This window comes from Lissotriton helveticus, chromosome 2_1 (genome assembly GCF_964261635.1).
Source record: "Lissotriton helveticus chromosome 2_1, aLisHel1.1, whole genome shotgun sequence".
In the NCBI taxonomy this organism is placed as follows: domain Eukaryota; kingdom Metazoa; phylum Chordata; class Amphibia; order Caudata; family Salamandridae; genus Lissotriton; species Lissotriton helveticus.
The window spans coordinates 1,418,277,059-1,418,295,338 of record NC_136059.1 but is presented as its reverse complement, the minus strand read 5'-3'; the positions used below and the strand labels follow the sequence as shown (position 1 = coordinate 1,418,295,338).

The 18,280-nt window shown below is 43.7% G+C and overlaps 1 protein-coding gene across 1 annotated transcript in view; it reads right to left on the bottom strand.

Moving 5' to 3' along the window:
• Positions 1-18,280, bottom strand: part of DGKQ (diacylglycerol kinase theta) — a 1,501,752-nt gene that overhangs the window by 47,748 nt on the left and 1,435,724 nt on the right. The window contains exons 19-21 of the mRNA XM_078676348.1: positions 11,610-11,710; positions 10,684-10,830; positions 3,948-4,059 (exon numbers count right to left, since the gene is read on the bottom strand). Of these exons, the coding sequence (XP_078532474.1) occupies positions 3,948-4,059; positions 10,684-10,830; positions 11,610-11,710 (360 nt within the window). The remainder of the gene's footprint in view (positions 1-3,947; positions 4,060-10,683; positions 10,831-11,609; positions 11,711-18,280) is intronic.

Sequence of the window (18,280 nt, the reverse complement as noted above, 5' to 3'; positions counted from 1 at the left end):
AACAATTCGGGTAAATGGCGTCAAGGACCGTAGAAATACATCACTACCCGTTTTAATATGAAAACTGGGTGAATGCTTTGAAGAATTATATTTGAAGGAGACCGTGGCAGTGTATAACGTCACTCATATTGTATAATTGGTAAGTCATTATTTCTAACACAAATCTGTATTTTATTAAACCGTTACTGCTCTGAAGGAATTTGACCAAATAGCAGCACCTTCAGGAATGTTTCAACTGTAGTTTAATTTAATTTAAATTTAAGGAAATCGTCTGTGTTTCGTACCTATGACTGGTAAGCGATGGCATGAAAAACAGCACGGGTTTTCTATTGGACGTACTACCTGCACTAATCTGTAGAACCTCGAGGAAGAATGTACACGGTCAGAGATTTAGGACTGGTGCTCACTTTTACATTTTGGATTTCATGAATGGGTGTAGAGTCTGGGGGATTTGAAGGAAACAAGGAGTACAGAATTTGTTTGTTCAGTGGGTGGTGGTGGCTTCTGTGGGATGATCGAATGTGCGAATGGTGATTTAGGGTTACTGGTTGAGAAGATGCTGCGTGAAGCTCTCTCCTGGCCATAGCTCATTTTTTTAGACGTTCGCTTATCCTTTGCCTGAAAAATTGCATTTACAGCTTTTACATGTTTGCTTGGAATTTCTATCAGGTTAATAACAGTTGTTGTTCCTATTATCATAAAAAACAGCCAATATTAGGGCAAGCTGGCATTCTATACCCTTGAACTCTCCTTGGAAGAAACAAGCTCACTTTCTCGCTCAGAGCAATACATGTGAGTTCTCTCTGCCCTGCCACATTCACCAGATGCCACTGACCTCCGGGAATGTGGGGCATTTACTGTACAAGACAGTTCAGGTCTTTCAAGAGTTACTAAACACATAATAATTGCCACAAAGGGATGCAATACAGGAATGGTAAGGTGGTCGTTGTTATGATGCAAAAGGATGCAGACAGCAGCCATTCAAGGCAGAGTCATGGAAGCACATGGAAATACCCAACTGTGGGCCACTGCGGAATACACAAGCAATATGGTCTGATGAGCCCCGCTGGAAAAAGCACCCGTGCACACCATGGCACGTGAAATGTGATCTCTGGACTGTGCAACAAATCTGAGGGTATTCTGGGACCTTCCTAGTGATGGCATATTGGCATAAGAATTAACAGATGACGCATGCGGCAGGGGTCTTCTCTGCATCTGCTGGGATCTCGCCATTGATGGTTTGAGGCAGATCTGGCTGACGGACAACAATAAACCAGACTGGCAACATTGCACATAGCTGAGGCTGATTTAAAGACATCCTGGGAGTTGAAGGGAATTGGTCCCCTAGGCCAGGTGCACGAGGGACTTGACTGGACCAGAGTCCTCCCCCCAGATGACACAACGTACTAGTGAGGAAGAGGACCAATAAGTGGGGTGAAGGGACCAGTAATTACTGCCCACAGTCCGAAACGTTGAGAAGTCCCACTCTAACCAGTTGATATCTGATCATTCTTGCTCAAGAATCTGAAGGCCCAGGAATTAAAATAATATGACCTCCAACAGGCAAAGGACATAACTAACGATGTGAGAGTTATTAGCACAAAAGACACAAAGAAAAACAAAACCTCACATAAATCGCCCCAACAAAGTCAGTCTCCCAGCTGCAGTAAAGTGGAAGGCCATGCAACACTTTCTATAGCAGTTCCTAACGGATATTAACACAGAAGTAAGAACAATCAGGTTAGACTTTAAAGAACAACTTCTCATGTCAATACTTTGGAGGTACTTACTTGGGCACACTGGAAGCAGATTAAGTGTCACTCCAACATAATTGTCCAGGGCTAACCCAGTTTAGCGCCTTCTGAAACAGGTGATAGTCCCTGGATTGGTCTCAGTCAGGTCTGGTGAGCTTCTTTCAAGGGGAAGGTAATAGATACCAATCGACAGCATCAACCTGGTAGATTCATATATTGCCCTCTCATTGGTCTTTAAAGAGTAACAGAGTAAGGAAGCCTTTGTGAGGAAGCCAGTCCATGTGTGGGAGTGATGATGTGTTAAGACTGCCCAGCCTCAGGACCATCTGCTTGAAACGGACCTCTGTGTTTACTAAAAAGAGTGGGGGTAGAATGAAAGCAAAATAATAGCCCCGCTGTCCAAATGTGATCGATTTGAAAGTAGAAACCAGAAAGACTTGCTATTACAAAGGCCAACGATCCTGAAAGACAAACAGGATTGCCCAGACATCCAGAGAGAAGCCACAATGTAAGTATGGCCTGCTGAACCAACAAAAGGTAGTGCATTTGGCACACTCAGTGGGAGAGGTGATCCTTCACTGCATCATACTCTCTAGGGACGCTAAGGGCAGGTTCATGAGTGCCTTAGAAGGGACACACAGATGTTTTGCTTACACCTGTACAATGACCACCTAGGAACAAAATATTTATTTGCAAAATAACAATTCTGTGCAAACAATCCACAAATACCCTAAAAACCTTGTTGTTTCGCTTAAGCTTAGTTGTGTAGCCCTATTTTCCCTATCCTTGGCACCCTCGCCACTGTGCACCCCCAAGTGGGACTTAGCAATGCTCTGCTTACTTCATAAGAGGAGGTGGCTAAAGGCCTCAGTCATGTTGCTTTGTAGAGTATGATGGGCATATGGTGTAGTTTCACCTGGGTGCTCCCCCTGCTCATGTCTCCCAGCTCTATAGAGCACGTCATACAAGGGATGGTTTCACCTAAGTCCAACCATGTGCAGAGGGCTAGAGTAAAGGCTCACACATGGTTGTCAATGTGTCATGTTTTGATCTTTATTACAACATCCACAGGAACGCAGATACAGTGGGGGCCCAGCATAATCGGTCTATCGGGATACATCTAGGGACATTCAACCAAGAGGGCCCCGTTTCAGGGACCTACTCTCACCATGGACAGACCTCCGCAAAACATATGCTTATTAGGCATCTCTTGAAGCTCTTACATCCTCCTCCGCACAAGCTAGAGGGGCCCAGGTGGAACGCTCGCCCTTCCTTGTGGATCTAAGAAGGTTCCCTAACCCTTTGTTTGGGATCATAAAATTATATCCAAGCTTCCCTAGATTTTGGAATAATTAAGACTGACATGCTAGACCTGTGTAAAACTACTCACACTCATACCCCTCTCACAGCACTAACTATGAGGGTGGTGACCCTAATTCCCTATCAGGGATACTCAGCATCTATCTAGGCCTGCTGCCAATGGTTAGGCCTGAAGCCACTCCTCAAACAGAGCATAATAGAGATAATGGACTGTCAGGTATTGCTGTCACACTATGGACTAATTACTTATGGTGACTGCTATGCAAGACCCTACTTACCGTGCCTCTTTCCAATACCAGCTTCCATTCCTCATCTGCACCAGAGCCATCCTGGAGGATTCTCAGCAACGCACAAGCCAAAAGTAATGCTTGTCTGTCAAGTCCATGGGTTACTTACCAGCATTTGCCGCATGCTCTGGGAGAGTCAGCCCAGGAATGCATCTCCCCAGAGAAATACACGGGGATTAGGGGGGCCTACTTCAAAAGCTGATGCAATGCATGCACTTCTGGTCACAAATAAACTATCATTAGATCATTCTCTCCTGATCCACTGTCAGATACAATCACCCATGCTTCAGGCCAATCACATACAATAACTTGGAGCCTTAGGCCATGCTCAGGCACAGCCCTGAACCTGCCTAATGCCAATGATACCTGTAGCAAAGAATGTAGCATGCACTGCAACCTATTCAGCCCTGCATGAAAAATGCAGGACCTTAAAGTAGCATCTCCAATGGTGTATTGTCATATGTGTTTTAGATCATGAGAGAAATGAGTAGAAAGGCAACTTACTCCCTTCACATTTTCAGTTGGGCCATATTTCTATTTTAACAAATACGTTCACCTAATCAGATATACAAAAAAACTGACTTACCATATGGACAACACCAGTCACCCCAACAACTTCCAGCAAACCATCATCAATCCTTGGTTTCTCGTAACGATTATCACTGTCTGAGCCCCACAGATCTGCTCCCGACCCCCAACTGTAAAGCAAGTAAACAGTTACCAAAAGTACCTCCAGTGACATGTATATGTTAGAGCAATTATTGGAGGATTATGTGGTTTTGTGTTTCATGTTACCCCTATGTCTTGTCAAGTCAATAAGTCTGTATTTCGAATAAAAATCATAAAAGACAATGCCATTTAGAACCAGATTAAAAAGATCGAAATACATCAATATAAACAAAATACATAACATTAACAAATACTAATAGATTTCATAGTCATGGGTGTTTAGCAAAAATGTGCATTAGTAGGCGGTGTACAGAAAGATAACTGGTCCACAGTTAGAACATACTTAAAATAATAAATAGTAAAGTTAGCTAAAAAATCTTTAAAAAGACTCCCACCATAATTGGCATGACACTCATATAATCCTATAAAAAGGCGGCCAGTTTAGATACATTGTAATCAGTGCAAAACAGTACATTTTGTTATTCGCCCCCAGCAAAATACAAGGAGAAAATTAACATTGCCTCCTCTCCTTAGCACGTATAACCCACATCCAGCTTAGAAATTTGGCGACAGCAATCACAATTGATTCATTCATGACTGTTTTTAGAATCCTTAAAGCTTCGCTCCTTAGCCTAGTCCCTAGGATTAGACAGATAGGTTTTAGCTATCTATGCCTAGGGGTTTATAGGCTGGGCAAGCAAATAAAATATGTGCCAATGATTCATTCTGTGTTGGGCAGAATGGACATTTGCTGTGGTTCAGAGCGTTCCATTTACTGACTAATAAATTAGTGGGGAGAGATCTCACCCTAAATTTATGGTACAGTTTCCTATCTTTATTGGATGTGATGAAATCTCAGTACTTTTCAAACTCTACTTCATGCTTATGTTCTAAAAAGTCCCTGGATAACGATGATCTTGTTAAGGCCGAGAAGCGCTTCAATTTGATGATATTCCAATATGCTGCCTTATATTCGCTCTTTGAAGGAAAGGAGTTTTCGATGGGATTTACCCATAGTCTACTCATCCCCATTTCTGACAGAGTCGTTTTTTTTTGTTTTTTTAAAATTTTTATTAAGTTCAAAACATACAAAAACAAACAAAGAAAACAAAACACTAGGCAGTACAGTACAGATGTGTCGCTGCGGCGTCGGGGGAGGGAGTACATTAGCAGTTCAATCGGCAGGGCTATACATTGCGGAAGGGGGGGAGGGAGACCAGGAGCAAACAAGAATACCTAATCAATAGTGGAGGAAACAATAGGTTGGGAGGAAGATAGGTCAGTTTCAAAGTCTGTGGGAGGGGGGGTACATATATCACCACGGTATGTGTTCCACTGACTCCAGATCTTACCCCATTTACGGGGCGTGCCACGAGCAACATAAACTGTCTTCTCTCGAAACATGCACCAATCCATGTTTTGTCGCCACAGCAGAACCGTTGGCGGCCTCTGAGCACCCCACAATTGGGCAATGTCCCTCTTAGCAATCATATTACCCAGGGTCACCCAGCGAAGCTGCGCGCCGCTGTAATCATTCGGTTCCCAGACATTCAACAAGCACCTCCTCGCCTCAGGCATTGACCGCACACCAGTGACCTCACTCATAACCTCATGCACCCGAGTCCAGTAGCGCATCACGGCAGGACATTCCCAAATAATATGGAGAAATATAGCCACGAGACCACAGCCACGCCTGCACAGACCATCCACAGAGAATCCCATACGACAGAGTCGTTTTTACTCGTCTCAGCCATGGAATTTTATGCATGCTATCAGCTTCCCTGACTTCCTAAAGTGCTTGTGCATACTGGGACAGCTCCGGGGTGACCCAGAGTCTTCTCTAGTATGCTACTGGTCTAAATTGCGCCGTGTCTTCGATAGAATAACAGCCAAGTTCTAAAAATAGGGGCAATAAAGGAGTTGACTGAGGAAGACCAGTCAATGCCCTCAGAAATTTATTTTGGGCTGTTATTAAGGGGGCAAGATTGTCGAAGCCCCACAATTCGGCCCCATACAAGACCGAGGCACTAACTTTTGTGTTGTAAATTTTTAGAACTGAAACAACAGGTGTATGAAAGTCGCTGCTCCTTCAACAAGGCACCTGACAACTGAGCATGCCTGTCTTGTCTCATTGATGTCTCTTTACTCTTTAAGGCTTGGTGAGCTCCCTCCTCTTTCACATCATCTGGTGAATCACGTGCTACCTAGGAAGCCCGTTTACCATTAAATCCTATTCTACCCCCACCTCATGCTGAATATCAGATCCACAGAGCAAACCCAAGCTGCTCCACCAAAACGATATATAAACCTGACGATTCAGAGTTAAATCTCTGCGCAAAGGCACAAATAACTGCCTAGTTCATTCTTTGCTACTCACCTAATTATTTTGTTTTCTGCAATTCTAGCCATTCACACCGCAGTTCAGTACTACCATAATTTCCTTGCTGTTATATACTGGAAAATTCCAAATATTTTCACTGCCTTCCATTCAGAGAATGAGAACTAGCTTAAGTATTTTTGTGAATACGGAAATTCCCCAAGTATAGCGGAAACAAAACTATCTGTAAGCGTAAAGAGAGGCTATGGAGGGTAAACTACTGGCATTAAGCCAAAGCGGACTATAAAGCGGAATTAGGGAAGTACTATAACGAGATTAAATTAGACAAAAAAGCCTACTTTGACTCTATAATTCTAAAGGTGGGAAACCACTCCAGAGAAATCTTTAAAATTGTTAAATCCTTTTCCTCTCCCTCAGAAACTTCTGTCAGTGGAATTATGCGAGGCATACATCTTATCCTTTCGTAAAATAATAGATACTATTCAGGCAAGCATTCCACCTCCCAGTGCAGAAAGTTGTATACAGGAATTTGGCACGGACGCTGCTGCTCTAAATGCGATAGGAAATCAGGAAGAGACTGGTTGTGAACCAATCATCAATGATAAGGTGCGCTCTCTGAGCTCTTTCTCTCCTATCCCCTTTAATGATTCCCTGCATGTCTTAAAATGTCTCAAATCAGGTTCCCCTCTGGACCCGGCCTGGCCCCCTCCTTCATATTTGCCTTGGGGGCTGAGGCTATTAACCCGCTTATGAATCGGATACTGAATACCTCTCTCTCGTCAGCCACCATATCTACCAAATGGAAACAAGCAAAGGTTATCCCGCTGCTCAAAAGAAGCCAGACAGACCCATCTGACCCCTCTCACTATAGGCCAATTTCCCTCCTTCTCGGCTTCTCGAGAGTCCTAGAGAAACATGTGAACTAGCATTTGTTATCATACCTTGAAAGGAACTGCCTACTGCATGACAGCCAATCAGGCTTTAGCCCTAATTACAGTACCGAAACAGCGCTGTTGGAGGTGGTTGACTCTATCTGTCTTAGTCTGGAAGTGGGTGACAGGGCGCTGCTTGTCCTGATGGATCTCTCTGCCGCTTTCGATCCGATCTTGCACCATATTCTCCTGACCCATCGCCAATTGATTGGCATTGGGGGCTGGCCTGGAAATGGCTGGCATCTTTCCTCGAGGGGAGGCGACAGGAGCTATGGTGCCATCCCTACTTGGCCACCTCCCATAAGCTGAATGTTGGTGTGTGTAGGAGAATAGGATCTGCTTCCTATGGTTACCCTTACTTTTTGCTGTGTTTCACTGGTTTTTCGACTTAAGTCTGGCTGTGGCCCTGCTAATCAGGACCACAGCCTAGCTGTTCTCTCTCTAAATTGATACCATGTACTTTAGGTACATACCAGTTTGGTTATGGGGTTACCCTTGTGAGTCCCTATATATGGTACCTTAGGTACCATGGGGGAAAGGTACCCCAGAGGCCTACCAGGGGCTGAAGCATGTATTATGCCCCCCCTGGGAAGTCTTCCAAAATGGCACCACAGGTCTGCACTTGCAGCCTGGGTAAGGTGGTGTATGCACCCCTTACTGAGATATAGCATACATATATTTACATATGCAAAAAAGAAGGAGAGAACTCTGGGTAGGTCTCAGTTTAGGTGGAAAGCAGCTCCTGTTAGAGCACTCTCAACACCAGCGACACTCTAGATCTGCTCACCTCAAATGTCTGTTTTTCTATCAAAGTTTTTAAGCATAGGATTAGACAGTGCTATCCATGCCGAGATAGAAAATGACAAAGTCTTTCGCCATTTAAACAGCAAAGTCTTTAAGCATAGGACTAGTACAGTGCAGTCCTTGCCGAGCTGTCAAATAACAAAAGCCATTTATCACTCCAGGCACAATATTACAGCTTTGAATACATATATATATATAAACACATAGAAACCTATAAGACACTCCTATGGCAGGCCTTAACAATCCTGAAGGCAGAGTGCTTGGTTTTGTGTGAGAGGGTGCCCTAGCATGAGCTGATCCCCTCTGTGGCTTTCGGAAATATCTCCTTATAGCGGTTCTATGATATAGTCATACCATATACTCTTAAGTGCATTATAATCCTCGCGGTTAATGCTAACTTTGGTTTGGCTTTATCAAAACATGTTGAGTTTGGTGTCAAACGATTTGGAATACTACCCCTCTGCCAGTGCTGGCGGCGGGGGTAGCATTCCACCCTTCTGAAGGGAGAAGACATGTACACACTGGTGTACCCGGTTAAAGTTTAAAAGAGCCTCAGCATCACAAAATGAATGCTGCTTCCACAGACACGAGTCTGACCTCCTCCTGTTGGATGAAACTCCGGCAAGGGAGGCCTGTACAATAGGTTTCCTAGTCCAGGGAGTTGCTAGCACCTCCCCAGACAGGCTTTAGTGTATTGGGGCAGGGTGGGTTGCATTCAGTGAATGCTTTTCAGACACTGCCTGGGGCACACAAGGTGCTCCATGCACTTCCCAGTTCAAACTGGTTGCTGGGGCACTCTGCCCCAGCTCTTGTGCAAAATGGACGAAGGGGTGTAACCACCCCCCAGGTCCTCCCATAGGTGGGACCCTAGAGTTAGTACAACCACTAAACTTGGTATAAGTATAGGAACCCAGTCCCTAGGACTTTAGATTACCCTGGACGAAACTCTGCAACATATATCCTGGACCTTCAACATTCCATATCGACTGGAAGATGGAAGAAATCTCCCTTGCGGTCAAGGAGTGACCTCCCTGTTCAAACAAGCACCAAGAAGCATCTTTGCCGGTCTGCATTTTCGAGGCTCCCGCCGGATCCCAAAGAATCTGCGACACAGGACACGGACTTCTAGACATCTCCGAGGCTGACAAGAGTTCCCATCAAAGCTGAGACCTGTAGCTGACACGAGAGACGTGGGACGGGTACTCATGGACATCCTGCGTTTTTGCAACTGCACCTACTTCCCGAAGTTTCCCGAAGTTGTGCATTGAAATATTTTAAGCCCTTTCCCTGAGCACCTTTTGCACCAAAGCTCAGAGGCCTACACTCCACGAGTGTTCTGTGGGCCCGCTTCTTGCATTTCCGCTCGAGGCTCCTTCGCGATCTCTAGTCCGTTGGCTACTGGGTCCCCACAATCCTTTGTTTCTTGAGCTGACCTGGTTGCTCCAGACGTGCTCTCACTCCTCTCCAAAGGAGGAGTCCCTCAGACCTTTCCGGTCTGCACCAAAGCCAATCTTGTCATCTGCGTGGGTTGCTGTCGCCAAGGCTTGTTGGGTCCTGGCTTTCTAAAACACAGGAACTCACTCTATGCCCCAAAGAGGAACCTCCGCTCCGCAAATGTTTTCCTAACCAGTACCTCACGCATCAAAAAGGCAAGGTCATGGCGAAAGGACCTCTCCTTCCTGTGCCCGTCCCCCTTTGAACTACCTGCCTCTGACCGTGAGAAGCATCAAGTCAACACCCATGTTTCGGAAGAAGCTGAAAACCTGGCTTTTTTACCAGCTATAACTCCTTCTTGCCTCAACTGTCACTTTTTGGCAACCAGCGCCAGGCCACTCCTTGGACTAGCAGCCGTGCTTTATAAATACCCCTACATAGACATAGACACATTTCCACACACCTAATAGGGGGAAATGGACCCACCTGTAAAGGTTAGTGAACAACCATAAACTGATTACTTTATGGTTATTTATAAACAATTTGCATTTCTTTCTCCACCCTGGAACTAAAATAAATGTAATCTTGTTGAGGTAGGGGTACGTGGGTTTCAAGGGAATGAGAAAATAAAAACCTACAAATAAAGGTAGTATTAGGTAAGCCGTTTCTTCATGAGAAAGCATTTTCACCATGGAGGATTAAAAAAAGTTTGAAGTGCTAATGCACATTTTCATCAAATTTCATTCTGGTAGAAATTCCCTCTAGGTACTGCTGGGTTAGATTGGAATGAGATAGTGTATGCTTGGACAAACTAAATACTGTGGATGGTAGCACCTCATTATTGGTAGTAGTTGTGGGACGTGAAGGAGTCCTGAATAATTGAAAGACAGTTTGACCGCCTTTCTCCTAACACATTTGGGTGCGTGGTCATAGCCCGTTACTTCAATTCTAGCACATCTAGCACATCTGCTGCACTGTGAATCACACTTAGCGGTCACAGATATATTATACAGCAAAAGGCAACAAACACCACAACAACAACAGAAATAAAGTAATGAAACGTGAGGCTGAAAGGCACACCAATAGTGATTATGACCTCTACTTATAGACAAGAAAATAACATAATATTAACTTTTTAAAGGTACCTGGGAATGTTGAGGAAAATGAGGCCCTCAATGTTTGGAAGCTCTACCTCCTGCTGGTTTACTTGAAGTTTGATGTCTTTGTGAAGATTTCGGTTGTGACTTATCTTCTGCAGACCAACTTTCACATACACCCCTTTGTTGTGAAATCTGAGGACAACAATGACTTCATGTTAATTTGTTTCACTGCAGTTTGTTTTAAGAAAGTATTAAGTACTTAAGAACAAAATGAGGCCATAGGCATCAATTACCCAGGAGCAGAAGCTGATATGCTTGGCACTGCCCAATCTCTCCCTGGTGTAATGGGGCGCGAAGACTGCTGAAGGGATACAATGTAAACAGGGTGATAGAAGCCTTCTTTACTCTCTAATGTCCACATCTTGCCCTTCCCCAGCACTTCAGCAGCAATGATAATGCTTTTAAGGACTAAGGCTGATGTGATGTCATTGGGAGTCAAAGGGCGGGTGATGGACTTTCACTACTCCAATTGTTTTGGTGAAATGATGCTCATGATCTACGCAGAGACGTATTAGTTGTCAGAAATAACCTTAGAAGCGGACACCGCTGCCTCGTTGAAGGCAGTTGGTGACATCTTCAAAGAGGCAAAACAGTATTATGGTGGGGGTGGTGTACATTCACAAACACCCCTTTAAAGCCCAGTACCTATGACATTAAGAAGAAGGTCATTTAGAACAATCTTATGATCACGCATGGACAGTCTCTAAGGTGCACCAGAAGGTTAGAGAAAAGAAATCCTAACACCTCTTTACGGCAGAACCCGCCTACAAGGCGCATGCACACATGCATGGTGTTTCATTAAAATACAAATATCGTGTCCATTCTGAAGACCTTGCAAGGATCCAAGTGAGGCTACAATCTATCAGAACTTTAAATCTCCCTGGATGTAGCATGATTTGGCCCAAAAGTACCTGCTGTTAAATTTGCCCGGCTCTTCTTCTCTCGCCTGGTGGAAGTCCAAGCTCAGCTCCGCATCAATGCCAATGCCACAGTAGTTATTCATCTGGACGATCTACAATACAAATTCAAGAGCACAGTAATGAGCACGGCTGTTCGCTCTTAATTCCACCTTCGGTTATGAGGAGCTAATTGATACTGTGGAGTCAGGTAACGAAATCACCTGCCATGCTTTCAACTCTGGAATTTCCACTGAAGGAAGAATATCCATTGGCTTTCCCACCTGGCACTGGGAACAACGAGATTTATCACCCATGCACTCTACGCCAAAACAGAATTGTGATTTGGTGTTAAAATAACAGTGTTAATGGTGTCCACATCGAGGATAATCATCATGTTATTGACCTTGGAAGAATGAAAAGCCGAAGCCATCCGGTTACGATATCAACTTATTTCTAAGTATGAAACATGAGCCACGCTAATCAGTTCTTCAACACACATTATATGGATAACTATACACATTGTTAGCAGTTTCTTGAAAACTCTTTTATTGAGTTTCACCTTTCCAAGTTGAAAGGTTCCTACTCATAACACGAGTCAAGTACCTTCTGAATCCCACAGACCATCATCCTTTCCCAGTGTACGGTCTAGTAGCCACATAAAATGGCATCCTATTAAACCAGCAAGTACTCCAATACCAGAATCTGTCAGTCACATCTATATACAATACCACTATCAGCATGAGCTGTAGCTCTTCGCACACATTCTCTCCCGCTTTTCCAATGTTTATTTGAAAACAAGTTTCCACAAAACATACATCATTAACACAATTCACTCAATACACACTGAAAGTAAGTATACAATCTAAAAAAGTATACAATACAAAAACCTTAAAACATTTTAGAAACACTAAAAGTATTTAGAACGCAAACACTGTACACAATAAAAAAGGTTTCAATCGCATTTTGTAAATTCTGAATTGCAAAAACATCCTGATAATAAATTTAGAAAATAAATGATTATCAAAATCAAATAAGCACAGATAGTGAACAAATTCTAAATGAATCGCATGCGTAAAACCAACTTTCCCACACAAAAGACTCAGAATAGGTGATCAGATGGTCCCATAGACTGCCATACAAAGCCATTCTTTCCTATGATTGGTGGAGTTGCAGAGGAATCAATAGAGATCGCTCAGAAAAGCAGCATTCCAGATAGTAATACAAAGTGGCATGTCCTCCCATCGGAATGGCTTCCATCACCTGAACCGCGGAGGCTTCCTGTCCATACCATCTCCTCAAGGCCTTAGCCTCCCTTTCAGTCCAGATTGTAATAGAATGCTGACAGCCAAGTCAAGTCATACTTTATTCGATTAATTAAAATCATAAAAGCAGTTCCAATACATTAAAAATCAAAACAGTTCCTATGTTAAAAGCAGTATTAAATCAGTTTGTTATCATAATCATAAAATACATAATATATGGGTAAAACAGCATCACATACAGAGGGATAAAAGTTAACTAAGTTAAAATCACACCTCAAAAACATTCGACAACAGTCTTTTAGTCTTAATGCGCATAGCAGCAACCAAGAAGCTTGCGACCCCAAAGATTACCCTGGTACTACCCAACAATTGTAGATATAGGAGTGCGGGCCGTACTTGTGAGAAACCGGCTTCTCTCAATATGGGGACCAGGTACTGTTTTCTGATATCATCAAAGTGGCCACAAAACATAATAAAGTGCATTAGTGATTGGTCCGAAAAGTTATCACAGCTGCAGGGGATGGACAGATCTGATTTGCCCCATACAGGATAGTGTCCCAGGGAAAACTGAATGATATTAAATCTAAATCTTACAAGAAGATGCCGGTGGTATGGCAGGGTGACAATTTTCAGGTAGGGTTCAATTTGTGGAGTAGTCAGAAGCAAATAATTTGCTCTGACTCCAGACTTTAGGACCTCTACTTCCTCCCGTTCCTGAACAGCTAAGCCCAGGAAATTATCCTTAATCCATTTGACGTCACCTTTCTGCAGCAAATTTGGGAATGTGTATAAATCTGGCCTACCCAATTTATTCAGAGTGTCTTTGATATATGATAACCAAGGGATTTTATTTGCTCTGTCAAGTACCATACAATCTTTGAGAATAATGTGATTTAATGTAATTTCAGTATTGAGCCATGTTTTAACCCAGCAGATCACTGGGGCCAGGTATAACTGGTCTGTGATGTACCCCAATCCCAACTCTGTATGAATCGAAAGTGTTGGGGTAGATTGGGGGACCGCTAACAGGGATCTAAGAAATTTATTCTCAACAGTCTGTAGTTTGCCTTGGGGTAAAAAGCCCCATAGGGAGGCACCATACATTGCTATTGACAGGCATTTGGACTTGTATACTGTTAGCAGAGCCTCTATTGGGCGTGAGCCCAGACGTTTTGCAAAGCCCAGTAGGGCTGAGGTTGATCTGTTAACAGCAATACATTTTGCACTTAATTGAGGACACCACGTACCCCTTTTGTCAAAAAGGACGCCTAAATAGGTAGATACCGGGACCCTAGATACCTCCTCTCCGTTGCAGGCAAATCGTTTTATTTTAGCAGCTTTAGACTGTTTACCCGCAACCATCACATGCGATTTATTGTTGTTAATCTGGAGATCTAAGGAATGCATAAATTCACCAAAGGCATCCAATAGTGTCTGGAGCCCTATACCTGTGCGGGCCAGTAGCACCGCGTCATCCGCGCAGAGAAGTACTGGCACTGCAGAGTCCCCTGCACGCGGAATATCTGGTGTAATTCCTACCAAAGATTTTTCAAGTGAATTAATGTAGAGGGTGAACAGGAGGGATGCCAATATGCAACCCTGCCTGACACCTCGTTTGGATCTAAAAGACCTGGTGAACCCACCCTCCTTATTAGTACTAATGGAGGCTAAAAGTCCTTGATGCAGGACGGCTAGGAAGTTCACCAGTGACGGGTCTATCCCCACTTCAGACAGGATGGTCCAGAGCTTAACTCGGTTGACCAGATCGAAGGCCGATGACAGATCCATAAAGGCCATATATAGGACGCCCTCCTTCGCTTGGGTGTATTTGCTTATTATCGTATGGAGATTGAGGCATTGATCAAGGGTGCCTCTTTTAGACCTGAACCCATATTGAAGGTCAGAAAGGACCCCCATACCCTTCAGGTGATCTCCGAGTCTCTGCAGAATGACTCTGCCCAGGATCTTAACGGCAGAGTCAATCAGCGAGATCGGCCTGTAACAAGCAGGGTCACTCCGCACCCCTTTTTTAAAGACGGGTATTATTGTGGAAGTAGCCTAAGAATGCTGGCAGTCATAAACCCAATTTTACTGAATTGGCTCTAAATTTGGCAGAATGTAAAGTTTATTGGAGATTCTAGCTTCCATACAGGCAGGTACATAGTTCTGTTGGATCACCTGCCCACGGCTGATGTGTGTGACACCTGCCCAGCCTACATTTCATATAGCACTTCCTCATTTCTTTGGCCAGGTAGTTTCTGTGTAGGCTATAATCACTCGACTGGCCCCAGCTTGGCATAGATCCATTTCCACTTCTGTGGCAGTTGTCTTCATTAGTATGTGCAGGTCATTCCACCACACTGTATTATATTGTATTGCATTTAATCTAGCCTTATTCTTCCCCATCCAGCCACACTGATGACACCTGTCTCTCACACTTCTTCATCCATCGCAATGCTAAACACTGCGCCCCATAACATAAGCGCACCTCGGAGGTCATAGTCCACGACATGGAAACACTTTCCACACAGGACCAAAACAAAGACAGCATCCTTCCAACCACACCCCCTGTTTCCAAATTCACTCTATGAGGTCATTTGAGATGCGCACTCCATATAAACCGTGGGGCATTGTAATTCCAAGGTGGGTGCTTAATTCCACAAACTGTATCTTGATTTGCCATAAATTGTGCACGATGCGTTATACGTGTGATCAAAATGTGTGGTGCTGGCTGTGTACTCCGAAATAAAAATAAGTTAAAAAAAATAGCTAGATATCTTGAAATAAGTTGTAATTCCAAATAGCAGTCCCCTCCATTGGCTAGCCGTATTTGCAATGGCACATGTTTTCTATTGATGTCGAACGTGAAAAACACCAACAGTGTTCTGCCAGCCCTCAGCCTAAAACATTAATCTAACTCCACCATAGCTGCAATCCCACATCTAGCACTCACCAGAGAAGCAAATGTAACATAAAACAAAACTCTACAATTTATATTGAAAGTTGTAAAAGGACTAGTGGTCAGAAAATTCAAAGAGAATTCAAAAATGCAATAAGTATGAAATAATTATTTTGGACAGTCATGAGGAAAAACATCTGCGTCTTAATTAATACATGCTGTGGAAATATGATAACTGAATTATAAAATTAGGGTGTTTTAGACTCAAATGAGGTTGAATGCATAGGTTCGGATAGTTCTAAGACTTAATATCGTTTTTTAGCAATTTTATAACGGTCAGCAAAAATGTATTACCTGTAATGGGCAGTGATAGTGAGATTTGCAGCCAACAGCATTTGACTTTAAAGAATGTACCAACAGGGTAGATTTAATTTTGCCTGGTAGTCAACAGAGGAACGGTGGTAGCGTCTCTTTTTTGAGATGTAATTTCTAAGAGAATCAGTCTGACTTGTGTGGGACAATATTATGCCTGCTCAAGTCCAGTTTGTCGGGGTTTTGTGATGTCATTGCATTACACTAATCTGTAGTTTTTGCAAATCAGTGTTTTAATCATAATCCAATTTGTAATGATTTCATGCTTGCATTTTCCATTATGCACGGAATTCCAGTGACGTTGATTGGGACGTACCATACAAACAAAGAGCTTCCATTGATATAGTTCCGTGAGAAAATGTATTTTGTGTGTGCCCCCCTTCCCCCCATATTTTGTCAACTGATGTTCATGGTTTATAACTCTTCATAATGGGGCATTGTTGTCCGTTCCCCAGTGTGAGTGCTCTGACTCCTAAAACATGGCAACGTTGGCTAATCCCTAACTGGCATGTTTAACTTGCTAGTAAGGCCATACATAATATATGGTGTAGGAAACACACTCAGGGCATGGATGTCAAATGTCACATGTGAACTGCAGAACATACTGTGCCATCTGCTAGGCTGACAAGGAAAACATAGCTTATGTAGTCTAACTACTGCAACTTTAGCCTTCATGTAGACTTGTCAAAATAACCTTTTTTTGACAGGAAAGAAACCTACTATTAAAAATTAACTAAGTCGGGGGGGCGTGGCTTGGGTGCCGCGCAAGATGGACGGCTAGGTGAAGAGCTCCTCCGTGCCGTATCACCTCCTTCTGGCCTCCCGGCGGTGAAGTGGGCTATTTCTATCGCAACTCACCGGATTTCTCAACCGGAACATAGTGTGACCAGTTTGTGCCTCTTGGTACCTTTTTCGGACCTTCCCTGAGGTTTTGAAGTCGGAGACCGGGAACGCGATGCAGAGATCCGCCATTTTGTGCAGTGCTTCAGCGTCAGCGGATCCTCTGACGAACTTCTGCCCTTCCACTTTCTGAGAAGACTTTCCTCAATTCGGTGCCTGCATTATTCCGGAGGTCTTTAGAGGTGAGCGTTGGGGGTTATTTCATGGCTGTCGCCGCCCTCGTTCGGGTTCAGGCGCATCTTTCACCTTGAGGTGCTGCAGCCGCCATTTTAGGATTACCGTGGCTGACTTGAAAGTCGCGGTTTCTACTTTTGGCAAATTATCTCCACTCTGCCACTCACCTCCTTTCCTAATGTGGCTGTGACCTCCTGCTTCATACGGATACATAGCTTTGACATGTCCTGATGTTCATTGTTATGTGACTGTCCACAAGTTATCTGTTGCTGTGGCATGTGCACGTTCTTTTCTCTGAGGGATTCATACCTTTTGCTCGATACTCTCTTGAATTTTATGGCTGGACTTTGGCCTAGATTCTCAACAAATACAGCTGGATAGGCATTCGGCCTGACCCTATGCAGTATATCATCCTATGTTTCTTGTCATTTGGTTCCAGACAGTCGCACTAAATGGAGGGTACCCACGTCTCTGATGCTTTATAGTACACATTAACCCCAATTGACTTGATGTATACTGACCCATTTAAGGCTATATATGGATCATTCTAGATGAACCTTTCAATGTTTTCAGTGTACCAGCGCCTTTGTCATTGATATTCAGGTGGTGCGAAGTCCCTATTATTCACTTTACGGAGTTCTATATAAATTCCTTTGTCAAGTGTATTCTTTTGACTCAATTTCATCTATGGTGCGGTTGCGCAAACCCAAGTTTGTATTTAATCCCTCTGCGAAGATTCCTGTGAGTTCTTCCACTTTGGGTGCCTCCTCACAATCTATCAAGATGTCGACTTCCTCCACTCAGCGCTCTTCTTCAGGCTATCCAACATCGAATAAGTCTTCACCCTCCGCATCGTCTATCAAAAGGTTGAAACAGAACTCTCCTACACCTGACTCTTCTCCTCCATCTTCCATGGACTTGATTCTGGAAGAGATCCGTGCGTTGCGCCCATTCATTGAGGACACGAGCAGAGATATGCAACTCTTGAAGGACAAGTGGGAAGTAATGGACACTCGTATTTCCTCCATAGAACAACAACTTCCCGAGGTCCATTCTAACACGCAACGTATTGAGTC